The sequence below is a fragment of the Pelobates fuscus genome, chromosome 9, assembly GCF_036172605.1.
Source record: "Pelobates fuscus isolate aPelFus1 chromosome 9, aPelFus1.pri, whole genome shotgun sequence".
NCBI classification, from domain to species: domain Eukaryota; kingdom Metazoa; phylum Chordata; class Amphibia; order Anura; family Pelobatidae; genus Pelobates; species Pelobates fuscus.
The window spans coordinates 71,116,930-71,133,496 of NC_086325.1; the positions used below are offsets into that span (position 1 = coordinate 71,116,930).

Sequence of the window (16,567 nt, forward strand, 5' to 3'; positions counted from 1 at the left end):
AATTATTTTGTAGGTGTAGAGCCAGCTCGATATTGCAGTGAGACACCATACTTATTAGAATAGTTGGCGATCTTGGAAGTATGTCTGCAAGCTCTCTGTCACTTTACCATACCTTCCAACTCTCACATCCAAATAATCAGGACGCTGATGGATAAAGAATGCTGGGCCAGTGGTACTTACCTGTCACTGGCTCTGCCCAAAGGAGGTGCCCAGGTTCCGAGTGCATTGAACATAGCGCAAGGACATCTTATGATGTGTTCACCCTAAGTTTGTTAGAGAGTTTCCCGGTGTCCTATAGTATACATTACCCACAATACATACAATTAAACCCACCCCCCCCCCCCCAAAAAAAAAAACAACAACAACAATTTACTTGGACACTATACGAAACCCCTGTGCACATTTAAATAACTGCTGTTTTTGTAGTCTTACTCCTGTGGCCAATGAAGTGTAATCTCATCTGCCACATCAGTGTATTTATTTATATGGGGTCTGTGTTCTCCTTTATAGCTTAGGTAACTCCTCTTTTTATGAAATAATAATAATTAATAAAGAATTTGAATTCAAATGTAACCACCTCACAGTCCCCTTTTCCCAGTCCTTTTTTTTTTTTTTTAAAAAGAAGCCTGTGTTAGGTTGGTTCAGGTAAAATGAGAGTTGTACATGTACAAATGGATCAGTTTTGTAGCTGTTACGCATTTCAAAGCTACTGTGGATAAAGCTACTGAGCTTAGCAATATGGCCTCCATATCTGCAGACATTATGTAATAAAAAAAGGAAAACAATGTTACCTAAGACAGTGAGCTATAGGGGAAAGGAATGTGGCAAGTGCATACAATAAGACACTTGGGATATTGTTATTGCTATTATTAGTGTAATAAAAATAAATATTCAGTAATTCCCAAAGTTATCTGATGGACAAGAGCTAAATTGCAAAACACCTGAACCTCTGTTGATTTATGAAATTGCATTCATATCCAAACCTAAAATTTCCAGAAACTGGCCCTGCATCAAAGACTCCCTCTATGATGCTAGGTGAGAGCAGCAAACATGAGATGCTATCTCCCTATTGACTTGTTAATAACAACTGATACCAAAGGCAGGTAAAGGGCTTTTCTCCTGGGCGAACTACAACAAAGAACTGCAGGAGGTGAAACCTCAGCTAGAGACAAACTATTGTAAAGAGATTCAGCATTTCAGAGACTCGTCCAGTTACTGTTCTGAAAGATCCACCAAAGTCAGATGAAGTTGGGACAAGTCGTTTCTTGGACAACGGTGACAAATACTGTTGTCATGGTGTGGCATTATGGCTATTGGCTATATACGTGCTGTTTTGGAAACAGCTAGAGCAGTATTTCTCAACCTTTTACAGAGAAGGACCCCAGCAGGTCTTAAAAAATATTTCTAAGCTCCCCTGCCTCGAGAAAGTAATTTCTATAGATTTAAATTCCAAATTAAATGTGCAGACACTGATAATTAAGTTAAGTCCATATTGGAGAATAAGCCTAATTAAAAGGTAGTAAAGAATATTTTTTTAAATAAATGACATAATGTGAATATCGTGTGTGTAAGGAGGAGTGTAAAAACTATTCATCTGAAGTGTAAAAGTAAAAAAAGAAGAAAGTATAATACACACATAATAGTTACACACAGAGGACACTGTCACCACATTTATATACAGAGAGCATCGACACCCACATTTACACACAGATGACACTGAAGCACACACACATTTACACACAGAGGGCACTGACACACAGAGGACACTGATACACACACATTCACACACAGATGAAACGGACACAAACATTTATACACACAGGAAACTGACACACACATTTACACACAGAGGACACTGACACACACAGTTACACACAGAGGAAGCTGACACACAGAGGACACTGATATACACACACACATTCACACACAGATAAAAACGGACACAAACATTTATACACAGAGGAAACTGATGCATAGGCATGCGCAGCCTATTGCATTAGGGTGTGCACCCTAAAGCACAAACAAACGCCGCGTGTATATGTGTATATATACACACACACACACACACATAAACACTGCTGTGTGTGAGGGTGATGTGTGTGTAAGGGTGCTGTGTGTGTGTGTGTAAGGGTGCTGTTAGTGTGCTATGTGGGTGAAGGTGTTTGTGTGTGTGTTTGTGAGGCTGCTGTTATTGTGCTGTGTGTGTGTGTGTGTGTGAGGGTGCTGTGTGTTTGTAAGGGTTCTGTGTGTGTGTGTTTGTGAGGGTGATGTTAGTGTACTGTGTGTGTGAGGGTGCTGTGTGTGGGTGCTGTATGTGTGTAGGTGCTGTGTGTGTGCGGGTGTTGTGTGTGTGAGGGTGCTGTATGTGTGTAGGTGCTGTATGTGTGTGGGTGCTGTGTGTGTGAGAGTGCTGTTTGTGTGCTGTATGTGTGTGGGTGCTGTATGTGTGTGTGTGCTGTGTGTGTGGGTGCTGTTAGTGTGCTGTGTGTTAGGGTGCTGTATGTTTGTAAGGGTCCTGTGTGTGTGAGGTTGCTGTGTGTGTGTGTGTGAGGGTGCTGTGTGAGGTTGCTGTGTGTGTGTGAGGGTGCTGTATGTGTGTGGGTGCTGTTAGTGTGCTGTGTGTGAGGGTGCTGTGTGTTTGTAAGGGTGCTGTGTGTTTGTGAGGGTGCTGTTAGTGTACTGTGTGTGTGAGGGTGCTGTGTGTGTGTGATGGTGCTGTGTGTGAGGGTGCTGTATGTGTGTAGGTGCTGTGTGTGTGAGGGTGCTGTATGTGTGTAGGTGCTGTGCGTGTGTGGGTGCTGTTTGTGTGTTGTATGTATGTGGGTGCTGTGTGTGTGAGGGTGCTGTTTGTGTGCTGTGTGTGTGTGGGTGCTATGTGTGTGGGTGCTGTATGTGTGTAGGTGCTGTGTGTGTGTGTTTGGGGCTGTATGTGTGTAGGTGCTGTATGTGTGAGGGTGCTGTTTGTGTGCTGTATGTGTGTGGGTGCTGTATGTTTGGGTTATTGTGTGGGGTGGGGGTGCCGTTTAGTTAATATGCCCCTTCCATTTTTACCTTAAGTAGGGAGTTTCCTCTGTGTGAAAATGTGTGTGTGCTGAGAGTCCTCTGTGTCTAGCTCGTGTGTGTGTCAGTGAGTGTGTCTGTTAGTTTGAGCAAAAAAGTGTGTCAAATAATTGAGTGTGTCTGTCAGTGAGTGTGTGTGTCTCAGAGTCCTCTGTGTGTAAGTGTTTGTGTGCATAGCCTGGGCACACCCTAATCCCTGCGGCACGCCTATGGATTGAGACTGGCAGGGGAGATCTCAGGATCTCCCCTGTCGGCTCATGCAGAGCCGGCGCTATCTGAGCGCCGGCTCTGCTCTAAGCCTCCATGGGCCGGTGGGGAGATCAAAGATCTCCCTCACCGGCCCAGAGCAGCATGGTGGGAGGCAGGAGAGGACCCAGGGGAGCTCTTGCCAGCTGCTCCGCCGGGTTCCTCTCGCAAGATCTCGCTCAGATCTCGCGAGAGTGAACTCTAGCCCCGCAGGCTAGAGTTCACTCTCCACTGGACCACCAGGGATGGCAGCAGCAACAAGGATCCTTTGATCTTCCCACCGGCCCATGGAGGCTTAGAGCAGAGCCGGCACTCGGATAGTGCCGGCTCTGCATCAGCCTATGCACACACACACTTACAGACACAGAGGACTCTGACACACACACACTCACTGACAGACACACTCAATTATTTGACACACATTAACAGAAACCTTGCTCACGGTGCCTAGAGAGATATCAGCTATGCTTCACTGATGATGCCTAACAAGGCTGAAACGATCGTCTGGGGTTGCTGTATCTCTCGTGCAGAGAGGGCCTGCCTGTATTTTGGATCTGTTCTGCCCTTTTGGGTGGAATCAGTCTGAGATGCATGGTCTGGTTCTCTTTGTAATGGCACAAGATGAGCTAAAACCAGCTTGAGAACTAAGCGGGGACCCACCAAAGGGCAGGGTAATTGAGCTGTTGTCCGTCCTCAGCACTCTCTTGTGACTTGTGTTTTTGCTCACACTAACAGACACACTCACCACACACACATTTTCACACGGAGGAAACTGACACACACATATTAACACACAGAAGACACTGACACACAGAGGACACTGACACACACATTTACACACTTAGGACACGGACAAACGCACAGTTACACTTAGAGGACACCAAAGGCACACATTTACACACAGAGGAAACTGACACACACACTTACAAACAGAAGACACTGACACACACACACACACGTACACACAGAGGACAATGATACACTCTCACTGATTTCACACACACTGACAGCCACACTCCTATTCACTAGTAGATTACAAGAACTTGTAATATAAAACTCATGAATCACAGTATTTATGGGAGCCCTTTTTTTTACAATTAGCATTTAAGTAACATTCTGCAGTGATGTAGAATAATTCATTGGGGATATAAAACAAAAATAGAGTAAGGGAAAGTCCATTGGCTGGGTTATTTATTATTTATTATAGTATAGAATGTTTCATAATATTATAGAATGTTCAGGTTCTATCTATATACACATATAAGCCCTGTATCTATATTAAAACTGTGCCTATGTCACACTTGCCATGCAATTAATAGTTGGAATGACTACATATAATGTTCTTTTGACAGTGGTTACAGTGTTACAGTGATACACACAGCACTCAATGTTTGTGAATGAAGTTGTCAGTCTGGCCCCTCCCCTATTCATACCAGCAAATAGGAGTGGAACAGCTAGCTTTCGTCCTATAGGCTGACCTTGGGGAACGTCAGCCAGTAAGGGACGCGTACTGACGCTCAGCCGGCCCTCAACGTCGTGACGTATTGACGTTTCATTTGTCTCTTCCTTGTAGAAGGAAAGTTTAGCCGGGAACATGGCGGCGATGAAGTGGTTACTGGTTGGGGGGATTCTGCTTGCACTTTGCGGGGGCTTTTCTGATGGGCAAAAGAAGAAGGAGGTGGGTACCACATGTAATTATCACACATTACAGAATGCACAGGAGCTGAGACTTTTAGTTTATCTACAAAAAAAAATAAAAGGAAGGTTCAGTGCTGTTTGCTGCAGGGTAAACTGTACCTTAATAATAATTTAGCTCTTATTTGTGTTTTATGCTTTTTACCTGCATTTTGTCTGTTTTCATTGTGATGTGGTTTGTTGCTATGCATTATTCAATTAAAGCTGTTGTCCATTTGCAATATAAAAGTAAGCTGTGCTGAGTCCTTCCTGTATTATTGATTTTAATTTTTAAGACTTTATTTTTTATTTTTTCTCTTTTTCAGATGTTGTTATCGGAGAAGGTCGGACAGCTTGCTGACTGGGCTAGCAAGAGACCTGTAATTAGAATGAATGGTGACAAATTTCGTCGCCTCGTCAAGGCTCCCCCCAGGAATTACTCTGTTATTGTAATGTTTACTGCTTTACAGTCACACAGGCAGTGTGTTGTGTGCAAGTAAGTATATATCCCAAAATATATATATATATATATATATATATATATATATATATATATACATATACATCTTTTTATATGCAACATTGTAGCCAAAAAGGTTACAATGTTGCTAGCATTGTTTATTCATTCATTCATTATTTTTATTAAATATTAAACGCTAAATACCTCAAAAGAACTATTATTGTGAAGATTTGAAATGCTGCAGTAAAGGGGTTTTGTTTTATGCTTTTGATGTACAGTTCCTAAAAGAGAGCCATGATAAGCGAAATCTGAAGCATGTAAGGAAAATATGCTTTCACAAGCGTCTCCTAATTCTTAACTTCACAGTATCGGGTCAAACTAGCAATTTCAAAAAAAGTCTTCAATTAGTCTTTTTAAAATTTAATTTAGAATGGGCCAACATATTTTACAACTGTGTGCAATGGAATATTTCTCGAATGTCTCCAATTGTACAATAATTTGTGTTTACTAACGTTACAACATAATTAAAGAATATACTCTGCAGTATTTGACCTTGTGGAAATAAATCTGAAAAATGTAAAGCAAAACTAGAGATTCGTGGTAAGATACTTATTTCTTCTAAAGATAATAAGTTCTACATAAATGTAACTGCAGTTACATGTTTTAATGTACATTTGCCTTGTAAGTTGTTTTTCCACAATCTATCTATGGTACTTTATACATTTGATTGAAGAGGTATGACTTTTTGCATTTGCACAGACAGGCTGATGAAGAATACCAGATCTTGGCTAACTCGTGGCGTTATTCTAGTGCCTTTACAAACAGGATTTTTTTTGCTATGGTGGATTTTGATGAAGGATCAGATGTCTTCCAAATGGTAAAATAACTGATAATGTAGTGTAAAAGAAAATTCTGCATTCTATGGCTTGCTAAGTGATATTTGTTTTTATTGTGCTAATGGCTAAATCAACAATATTGAATTGGGAATTTAAACCTGTATTCCTAATGCTGTAATACCCCTGCCCCTACTTGGATACAGGTTCTCACACCTCCTCTCCCCCCCCCCCCCCCCCCTTTTTTTTTTTTGGCAACACCTAGTCATCAAATGTGATGACTCTACTGTCTGATCATAGAGTACTAGTACTTATGCCTTCTGAAGCATTAACTTCCACCTGTGATGGCTGTAACTGAGGGATGAGGTTTATGCTGTGCAGGGTACCTGTGGCAGGTACTTTTTTGCAATTCACTGTGAGATACCAAAGCAATCGTTTCAGGGCTATTCACTAAAGTGAGAATTGTTGGGAATTCAAAATGAACTTCAAATTCTCCAAGTCAGCTATGCTTCCTTTTCAGTTACTGTGGCCTCAAGTTTAAATCTCATTTTAAATTCCTGACATTTCTCCCTTTAATGAAAACCAGTTTCTTAGCTTGTCAAAGATTGCCTCACCTCATTTTTGCACTACTATAAATATACATATTTGATCTTTTGATTTAACTCACCTTTGTGTTAAAACATATATATTATACTGCTACATGAAAATGCTTTAGGAGGATCCTGTTGGGCTGCTTTAAAATGATTGCTGCCGGGTAGAATGTGTCTTTAAAAACATCTTTTCAAATCTAATTAGTATATGTTGTACTGTTATAAACCTTTCCAGATTAACTAAAATACTTCATTTTAACCTGCTTTTGACAATGGTATTTTCTCCACAGTTAAATATGAATTCTGCTCCAACCTTCATTCACTTCCCTCCTAAAGGCAAACCCAAGAAAGGAGACACATATGAGTTACAGGTTCGCGGTTTTGCAGCAGAACAGCTTGCACGCTGGATTGCAGATAGGACAGATGTTAATGTAAGTGTAAATCTGTTCTTTTTTGAGTATTGAAGTAGTCACCACTGTATTATTCAAAAGGTTAATTGCTGTGTTCACATGACAACATCTGACAGAGGCACAACAGTCATGAGTTACATGTATGTCGCAAGTATCGTGAATAATAAAAATGGTTTATACCAAAATGGTAATTTTGTAATGTACAGTGAAAACTTTAAACTTGTTATCTCTCCACAGATAAGGGTAATAAGGCCACCTAATTATGCAGGACCATTAATGCTGGGCTTGTTGCTGGCAGTGATTGGTGGCCTTGTCTACTTAAGGAGAAGCAATCTTGACTTCCTTTACAACAAAACTGGATGGGCACTGGCTGCTTTGGTGAGGAACATAAAGAGTTTCTTTGTTAATAAAGCGTTCTATATGTAGCTAATAATTTTAAAATGCTACAGTGTGGATTTTTTTAATATTTTTTTTTAACTCCATAAATGCCAAATTCTTTCTGTTAAAAAAATAAATAGAAAATAAAAGCATTTATTTGAAAAGGGATACATAGACATAATCATAGGGCAATATACCTATACAACAATGTAAATTTGCAAAATGGTAATTGTTTAATTATCCTTGGACGAGATGATGGAAGGAGTATCCCTTGTCTTCAGTACTTGTTGGCATGTTTGTGTTCTTATTCTCATCCCTAGCAGATTGCAAATACTACCGAAAGTTATTGTGTCTGCAAAGAAAACTATTGCATGGCTAAAGATAAGCATCTCTATTATCTAGGGTTAACGCAAACAAACAAAATTAAATCATGTAGCTGGGAATGAGATTGGTAGCATATTGCACTTATTTCTGTGCTAGTTGCAATGTTGTCCGGAATGTTTGTTTAAACCTCTATCAATGCATATAACAAAGACATTGTATATTTGTTTCAGTGTTTTGTGCTGGCTATGACATCAGGGCAGATGTGGAATCACATTAGAGGACCTCCTTATGCACACAAGAATCCACATACTGGCCAAGTGGTTAGTCACTTTCACTTTATAATGTCAATTGCTGTTTTTTTATATCTATTAAAGTGGTCCTGTGACCTTTTTAGGTATTTAATAAAAAATGTAACTAAAAATCCACGTTGTGCAGGAGTTTGCAGTGAGGATCCCATTGTTGTCTGATAAAAGGCATTGTTTACATTACTACCTAGTTGCAGTCACTCAGCCACTAAAGGTGCTTCCTGGGTCAGTGCAGAGCACTGACGTTTAGTGTCTCTACGCTATGCATGGGGATTCTGACTGCTCTGATTCAGTGCGTTTCTACAAGGAGATGGTGATTGGTGAAGCGCATTGGATTGGCTGAGATCATCAAATTTCATGACCTCAGCCATGGAGCCAGGCACGACGAAATGTGCCTCTTTAAAGTAAGGAGAGAGAAGCGGAAACCTAACCCGCACTCTATAGTTTTTTTGTTTTGTTTTTTTACGTTTTGTATCTGTTTGCATTATGCCAGACTGCAAACCGTGAAAAGGGCTCCTGGTATATTAATTACAAGGAACTGAAAAAAGTCAAGAAAGTGCCTCCAATGTGGAGGATAAGTTTTCCTTTAGACTCGCCCCTGGGAAACCACATATCAAGAGCATGTTATGCACATGGTAAGGGAAGACCCAAAACACAAGACTGCTATTTTATTAAGCAGTGCTCTTTTGATTTAGATAGGCGAGGGTAAAATACAAACTAGAAACCATCTTACTTAAATTGAAATGAGGTTAGCAAAAATCTGACCTAAAAATAATTTTTTTTTTCTGCAGAATTATATCCATGGAAGCAGCCAAGCCCAGTTTGTGGCTGAAACACACATCGTCCTCTTGTTCAGTATCCTTTTTAAAAAAAAAAAAAAATTTTTTTATATATATATATATATATATATATATATATATTTTACACATCTGAAAATCAGATCAGCAGAACATGCATTTGCATTTATTAAAGGAAACCTTTACGTTCCTAGTGTGAATAAACGTTCAATGGGAAAACATTAAATATTTGCTAACTTAGAGAAATGCTCATAGTTTTTTGTTTGTTTTTGTTAGTTCCTTACATCTTTCTTTAGATGGTGGAGTGACACTGGGAATGGTTCTGTTACACGAAGCTGCTACTTCTGACATGGATTTGGGGAAGAGAAAAAGTGAGTACTAATAAAAGTTGTAAAAGACAAATTCATGTTGTGAAGGGTAAAAGAGATCAAAATAGGTTTAGCAAAAAAAAAAAAATCTTGTCTGTGTGAGAAAATACGCAATTATACACAGCTTCCTGAAGTGCTTTATAGGTTTGGAAATAATAATAGAAATTGTCACTTTTATAATTGGGAGCAGAAACCCTACCTTGTCTGTCAATCTGAAATCCAGGGACTCTATCCCGGATTATGAGATGGGCACAAGCTTGAACATATTGTGAGTCCAGATGACCTAACCTCAACAAGAATCCCTTGATGATGTGATCCTTCACTAACCACCATTGTGATGCTGATTTCACCTTCCACTGTTTGTAGTGATCCAGGAAGAATCTATGAGGTATCCTCACATTTTATTGAGCTTCTTGTGAATGAAAGCGAACACAGGAGACTCCTGAACTCCCTTGCTGTGATGCTGGAGAGAGAGAGAAGAGAGAGAGATACTCACTAACTTTCTCTTGGATGCGAAGACCCCTTTTTTTTTTTTTTTTTTTTTACATGCTGGAGTTATAGTGAAATCATTGTCTTAAAGTGACAGCACTTTTATGAGTGAGTCTATAGATTCCCTGTTAAACATGCTGATGTTTAAATATTCGTTGAAGCTTTTGGAGATTGCAGAGTAGCAGCCTTGCTATTGATGGTAAACCAGACTTCTCAGTTCTTGCTTGAGAAGAGAGGAGGTGAAAGATTTTAGTGCTGCCCACTTCTCTGGATCTGTCTGTAGACAAATTTGTTGTAATTTTCCTAGAAGTGGAACATGAAGAAATTGTAGAAAATAGCAGTCTGTCAAGATGCACTAGCCACAGAAATCGTGAATGTACTTCCAGACATCGACAAACCGATGAATTCTTGCATTTACTGGGCCTTGGCATAGAATACAGTCAGAATTGTCTTCAAGAGCAAAAGGAAGAAGAACCCAGAGACCGCCAAGCTAAAACAAATTAATACTTTGTCTTAGAAACTTAAGCTCAGCCAAAAGCTGAATTAGATGAAAGAGGCACAATAGACTGACATGTAGTGATATACTTGCTGTTTCACTGACTGCAGCTGGTTGTGGAATAAATAAAGAAGCTTCCTTGTTTATTACAAGTAAACGGATTAATGTAGCAACTTTACATCCTTAATTAGGCTTATCAGAATGTAACACAAAGTAGGATAAAATCTTGGGTCAACTCTGTTTTCCTGCTCACTGTGGGAGTGTTCTGAGCATAGTTAAAGGGACACTGTAGCTTTATCTCATTGAAGTGATTTTATTGTCTGGAGTCCCCCGGTGCTGTCCTTTACTTCAGCATTCAACCGGTTTAATGTTTTACTGCAAAAAAAGGGTCCCCGGCAACCAAGTCCATCTGTTTTGCTTGGGCTTATGAGGCAGCATTAGCCTGAGCAGCAATGGGCTGCTGTGATTGGCTGAGAGTGTCAGGTGCCTAAGCTTGGCTCCGACCACGAACATCCCTTTTCTGAGCAGTAGTGGAGGCAACAAGCAACACCAAGTGGACATCAAGTTATAAGTCAAACTTTCTAAAACATTTTGTCTCCTTACAACAGCACCAGGGTACTTATGGTATCGTAGCCCCTACATCGTACGGTAGTGGTTATGGTGCTTGGCGTGTTCCTTTTGAATATTACCCATAATTGCAAAGTGCTGTGAAAAACTGTAAACCTAAATTAATGCTGATAATTATAATTTTGTTTATTTCTAATAGTTATGTGTATAGCTGGTTTAGGCCTGGTGGTCATATTCTTCAGCTGGCTGCTGTCTGTCTTCAGATCCAAATATCACGGTTACCCATACAGGTAAGAGTCCATTACTGCTAGAGTTTAGTATGAATACTACTTTTCAAATGTATGAAATCTAATATGTTTAATAAACAAATACATATATAACTACTAAAAACTATAATAGTATCTTTCTGAAGGTGGTGTGGTTTTTATTTGTTTTTTTCTTGCTTCAATTAATTATCCTTATCCTTGTTCTCGAGCAGCTGCTGGAGGTCTTGCTCCATATTATGCTCTTTCAATGTCTGCTTGTGATGCTGAAACTTTCTTGTGAGCTTCACATCTTTAGTATGGGCTAATTTTGCAGATTTAATTTTTTGTAAAGGATCCGATCGTGTGTAAACAGTGTTGGAGTACAGAGGCATACCTTGAATATTTATGCGTACATGTTCATTGTAGTGAAGAGGGTTAAACAATGGTCTGTAAGGGAAACTAAAATACACCCTCTAACCCAAATTTTCTTTTTCTTTCAGTTTTCTTATGACTTAAACAGGAAGAAAGGTACCAGAAGGGCAGCATGAAACTTGACTGCAATGCAATATCATAAAAGATTAAAGCTAATCTATTATACCCTCTGCTGTCAGACATTATTGACCACTGTTGCTGCAGGGTGTTTCCTCACACCACAGCATCTGGATTTGTTGTGATTGAGATTAAATTTCTTTTTGTGGGTGAACCAAAGAAGTCATGCAGTGCCTTAACATGCAGTAATTTTTGTTTGTTTGTTTATTTCTTCATGAGAATCCCAATTACACCTTTATTTTATTTTAACCGGCAACATAGTGACTTTGTTTATCTTTTTTTTTTTTTTTGCTTTTACAATGGTTTTTATGTTAACTAATCTATTTGTAGACAGGATTTCCAGCAATACCTACAACACAGGGAACAGTTAATTGAGAGAGAGAGAACTTTTTGTTTGTTTTTGTTTTATTCCCTTCTACTATTACTACAAATGTCCTGATTTGTAATTTAAAGGAAAATTGTATCTGGTTCTGCATATTTGTTTTGACTTCCCATTTTTAACATTTTATCATTTGTTGTAAAATGTATGCACATGTTGTAGAGCTTTTGTCGTGAAGTACATTCTGGGTACATGTTTACTGGTGTGAAATGCCTTATTCTGATTCAGCCCTACAGAAACTTCATAATATATGTAGCTGTGACTGTCATCCATGGTAAAAAAAATAGTAAATTATTTCAATATGGGGGAGTTTTGCATTTATTACGAACATATATGCAAAAGTACTCTACAAAATATGTTGGTTTTTTTTCTTTTTTTTTATGACACTTTTAAATAATGCAAGTAGCTACAACTGTGAATCCTTGCACATGTGTAGAATGTGGACTTGTGTACCTCTCTAAGCATTGAGAAACAATGCTGATTATATTGTATACTTAAAGCACAAACTCTGACAGCCCCCGTGCATTGTTGTTTTTTTCCCATTCAAAACAGAATTGTTCTATTCATGGTGTAAGTGAAAAAGTTGATCCCCATCACCCAAACTTTTTTACACTTCGATTTGAAATGCATTTTCTGATTACACATTTTGGAGAACTTGGGAAATGGGTAAAAACAATGCAGTGTTTCTAAAGCTTGAATTTGTCATGCCTGAAGCTTGTTCTGTTAAGCAAATCATTTTTTTTTTTCTTTCTACATGATGTACAGAAAATGCTAAAATTACAAGCTCAACTAATGCAATTTATTACTGCTAGTTTTTACACCAATCTTTTGCAGTATAAAGAGATCTATTTTCTTTTTCCTTGAAATCTAAGAGTGAAACAAAGTTTATTGGTTTTCAATATATAGGTTATTTGCCTGAAACGTGATTTTTCACTTGTTTGCTTAGATGTAATAAATCTGAATGTTGATTTTTATGCAAGTTTACTAAACATTCAAAGTGCCTGACATGCATTACTGTAGTTAAGGCTTCAAAGTTTGTTTGGTTTAAACTAAGAAGTGCCAAACGTGTTGTTATGACTTATGGGTGGATTGTAACCTTTGTCATCCTTAAAGCGGCACTGTCATTGTCTGGGAACTTTGCATAATTCACAAAGACCCCTGACTGTGACATCACTGCTGGGGGTCCAGTGGCTGGTGGGCAGGCAAAAAGGAGTTTACTGAACCTGTCCTTTGCGGGCGCTACAATTTTCTTCTGGTTTGTCCTCTTCCTAATGGCCAGGAGCTAACGTCACTGCTGTACTCTCTTGCATGCGCGAGTGTACAGCACTGAGGTCAATTGAGGGTCCTGCGGGATCCTCATAGACTGAGCAAATGGTGATGGCTGCCACTTTGGCATGTTTAGATGGCAGTAGCTTTGCCTAGTGTCAGTCGTAGGAAAATTACTAAAACAAAGTAGTCCTAACTTTGTCTCAGTATATCTTTTGATTGGGTTGAAATTTCAAGATTTGCTTTATGAAATACTCATTTTGCAGGCGGTGTGACGGTGCCGCTTTAACTTGTCTTGAGTATTAATTCAACTATATCAAAGTATCTGCCGTTTGGAAAACCTTGGTTTTGAAATTGTTTTATTGATCTGTTTATGATATTCTAATGTTCAATAAAACTTCTTCTAAATGTAATACCTAGTGTGTTTTAATGAATGCTTGCTTTAATCCATAAGATATAGGATTTTTTTGCATGTACCAAAATTTGTTAAAATAACAAGCTTTAATGCCTAAAACTATTTAATTTAAAACGTTGGAAGGGTTTTTTTTTTTTTTTATCCTCAATTAAAATAGAATTGTTTAGTTCGAAACGTACTAATGCAGGCAAACACTGCAATTGTTTATTTTTAACCCCATTAGTGCTGAAAATGTCCCAGCAAGCTATTAAATTATACATTATTTTTTACTGAGTACTTTTAAAACAGCACATCTTTTGTGCTAATGTAAGCCATATGGTCTACAGGTGGAGGCACTACGAAGCTTGACAAAATTAAACATCTGCATTCTTGGAAAGGGTCTCAACAGCAGAATACGCAATGTGAAGGAGGCTTCTTTTTTTGGTCATTTGACCCTTCCTACCCATTAGTGCTCCTGGATGTTTATAAATTAATTAAAATACGATAGCTATATTCTAGAATTAACCCCAATTGAGTCTGCATTTATTTACCTGGCCATGGATACAACAATTTAAGTTCTGTTGGAAAGTGAGTGCACATTAATCAATTACAAATTGTGTTTAACCCAAGGTCTCATTTATGAATGCTAGTAGGTGATGCATGATACATCATATGATCATTCAAAGTGGCAATGTATAATTTGGAAAAGCAGTAAGGGAATCTAAATGTAGTTTCTTCTTGATGTCTGCTAATAAATTATTAAAACTTTTGATTTCTAAGTGTGCAAGAACTTTTTCTGTATTTGTGTTAAAGGTTTGTCCTCTGTAGATGCTGAAGCATGGTGGTAACTGCTGGACAACCAGAGAGATTCCATTTTAATTTATTATTGTTCCCATTTTTTTCATCCCTCTAAATATGACTGTGAAGATGTAAGGGAGAAATATCACTTTTTAAGAAAGACAGATCCACTCTTACTGTGGCCCTTATTATAACCTGTAACTGGGATTAGGAATAGGTTTAGTACTAAGCCTGTGTGAAAAGTAAAGTATTTCTCATGTGCTAATCTGAGTATTTTTCATAAACTACGAGTACATCATGCTCTGACAGGCAATGAACACTTAAGAAATTCTCACTTCATGTATTCCAGCAGTGAAGTGGGCACCGGCACAAATGAGACCCCTTCTATGGTAAATTCTTCAAGATTGGTCAGGGGAACAGGCAGATTTGGAGTTGGAATTCACCATTTCCACAAAGGTTAGAAATTAGTTAAGAAAGCGGATTCATTCAGATTTCCTGTAACTGGGCCTCTCCTTCCAACAAAAAGTCTAGGTTACAAATGCCACAGATTCTTCAAAGTCTGCTTTGGTTGCTCACCTAAATACTTTATTCCATCAAAGCAGATAGAGTTTGGAAGGATCAGAGCATTCCTCCAACTTCTGGGACAAGAAAGCAGTTCTGATGGCGTTACTTGCTTTTGAACAGTGGATTATAGGAAAATCTGTAAGGATTTAATCAGACAATATCACAGCAATTACCTACCTGTTCACACAAGGGAAAGTATGACCACTGTCCTGTCTTTCCTTTGAGTGCAGATCATGTCATGGTCAGAAAAAAAAAAGACTGGATGCTTTTTCAGCTGTTTACATGAGAGAAATAGACAACATGATAGCAGACAAGCTCAGTAGAGCACAGTGGACACAGAGTGGTCTTTAGTTGCGAAGATGTTTTCAAGAATCCAAAAGAAATTCATCAACCAGAGATGGATCTCATGGCAACAAGATTAAACTGGAAAGTTTCAACATTCGCTTCTCTATTATATGGTTGTAAGAAATTATGACCCCTCCTAGATTATTCTTTAGGAAATGTGACAAATTAGACACACATAGTGTATAGAAACATGTATATTAATATTGAATTAGGTTACACAAGAAAATACACAGTAAATATTATAAACACATTTAGTCCATAATCAATAAACCTTTAAAGGAATATCTCCTTGCCCCTTCATCTGTTTCTGTATATAGTTCCATGTTTGTATTGGTGTGTCTGTGTTTATATCTCTGTCTGACTGTGTGTGCAGTGGTGTATCCTGGTTTTGTGCTGCCCTAGGCAGGACAAAACTCAGGCGCCCCCCCTCCCCCCGCGCCACCCCCACCCAACCTTTCCCCCCGCCCCGCATTCTAAATACACACACACACTCGCTAACAGAAACACACACACACACTAACAGACACACTCACTAACAGACAAACACACTCACTCACTAGCAGACACAAACTAACATACACACACACTCACAGGCAAACACACACTAACAGACACAGACACACACACTAACAGACACACACACACACACACTAACAGACACAAACACTAACACACACTAACAGACACACACACACACACACTAACAGACACAAACACTGACACACACTAACAGACACACACACTAACAGACACACACTCACCCACCCACATTAACCCTTTTTTTTTAAATTTATTTTTAACACATTTTTATTTTTTTTAACACGTTTTTTTTTTATTTATTTCTAACACTTTTTTTTTAAATTAATTTTTAACACATTTTTTTTTTTTTAATTTAACCCCCCCCCCCACAGCCTCCTTACCTTTGGGAATGCTGGGGAGGGGGGGTGTCTCTTCCTCCCTGGTGGTCCAGTGGCTGCTGGGTGATCGGGCGGCACTGCCGGGCGGGCGGGCGGCTGGCCAGCGAGGGGGC

The 16,567-nt window shown here is 38.9% G+C and overlaps 1 protein-coding gene across 1 annotated transcript; it reads left to right on the plus strand.

The window, feature by feature from the left end:
* The first annotated feature begins 4,845 nt into the window (after positions 1 to 4,845).
* Positions 4,846 to 13,181, plus strand: MAGT1 (magnesium transporter 1). The gene is made up of 10 exons (XM_063432061.1): positions 4,846 to 4,984; positions 5,307 to 5,476; positions 6,200 to 6,317; positions 7,154 to 7,294; positions 7,511 to 7,651; positions 8,206 to 8,295; positions 9,072 to 9,135; positions 9,374 to 9,448; positions 11,197 to 11,287; positions 11,743 to 13,181. The coding sequence occupies exons 1-10, from the start codon at positions 4,901 to 4,903 to the stop codon at positions 11,756 to 11,758; spliced, it is 990 nt and encodes a 329-aa protein (XP_063288131.1). The 5' UTR covers positions 4,846 to 4,900; the 3' UTR covers positions 11,759 to 13,181.
* The last annotated feature ends 3,386 nt before the right edge of the window (positions 13,182 to 16,567 follow it).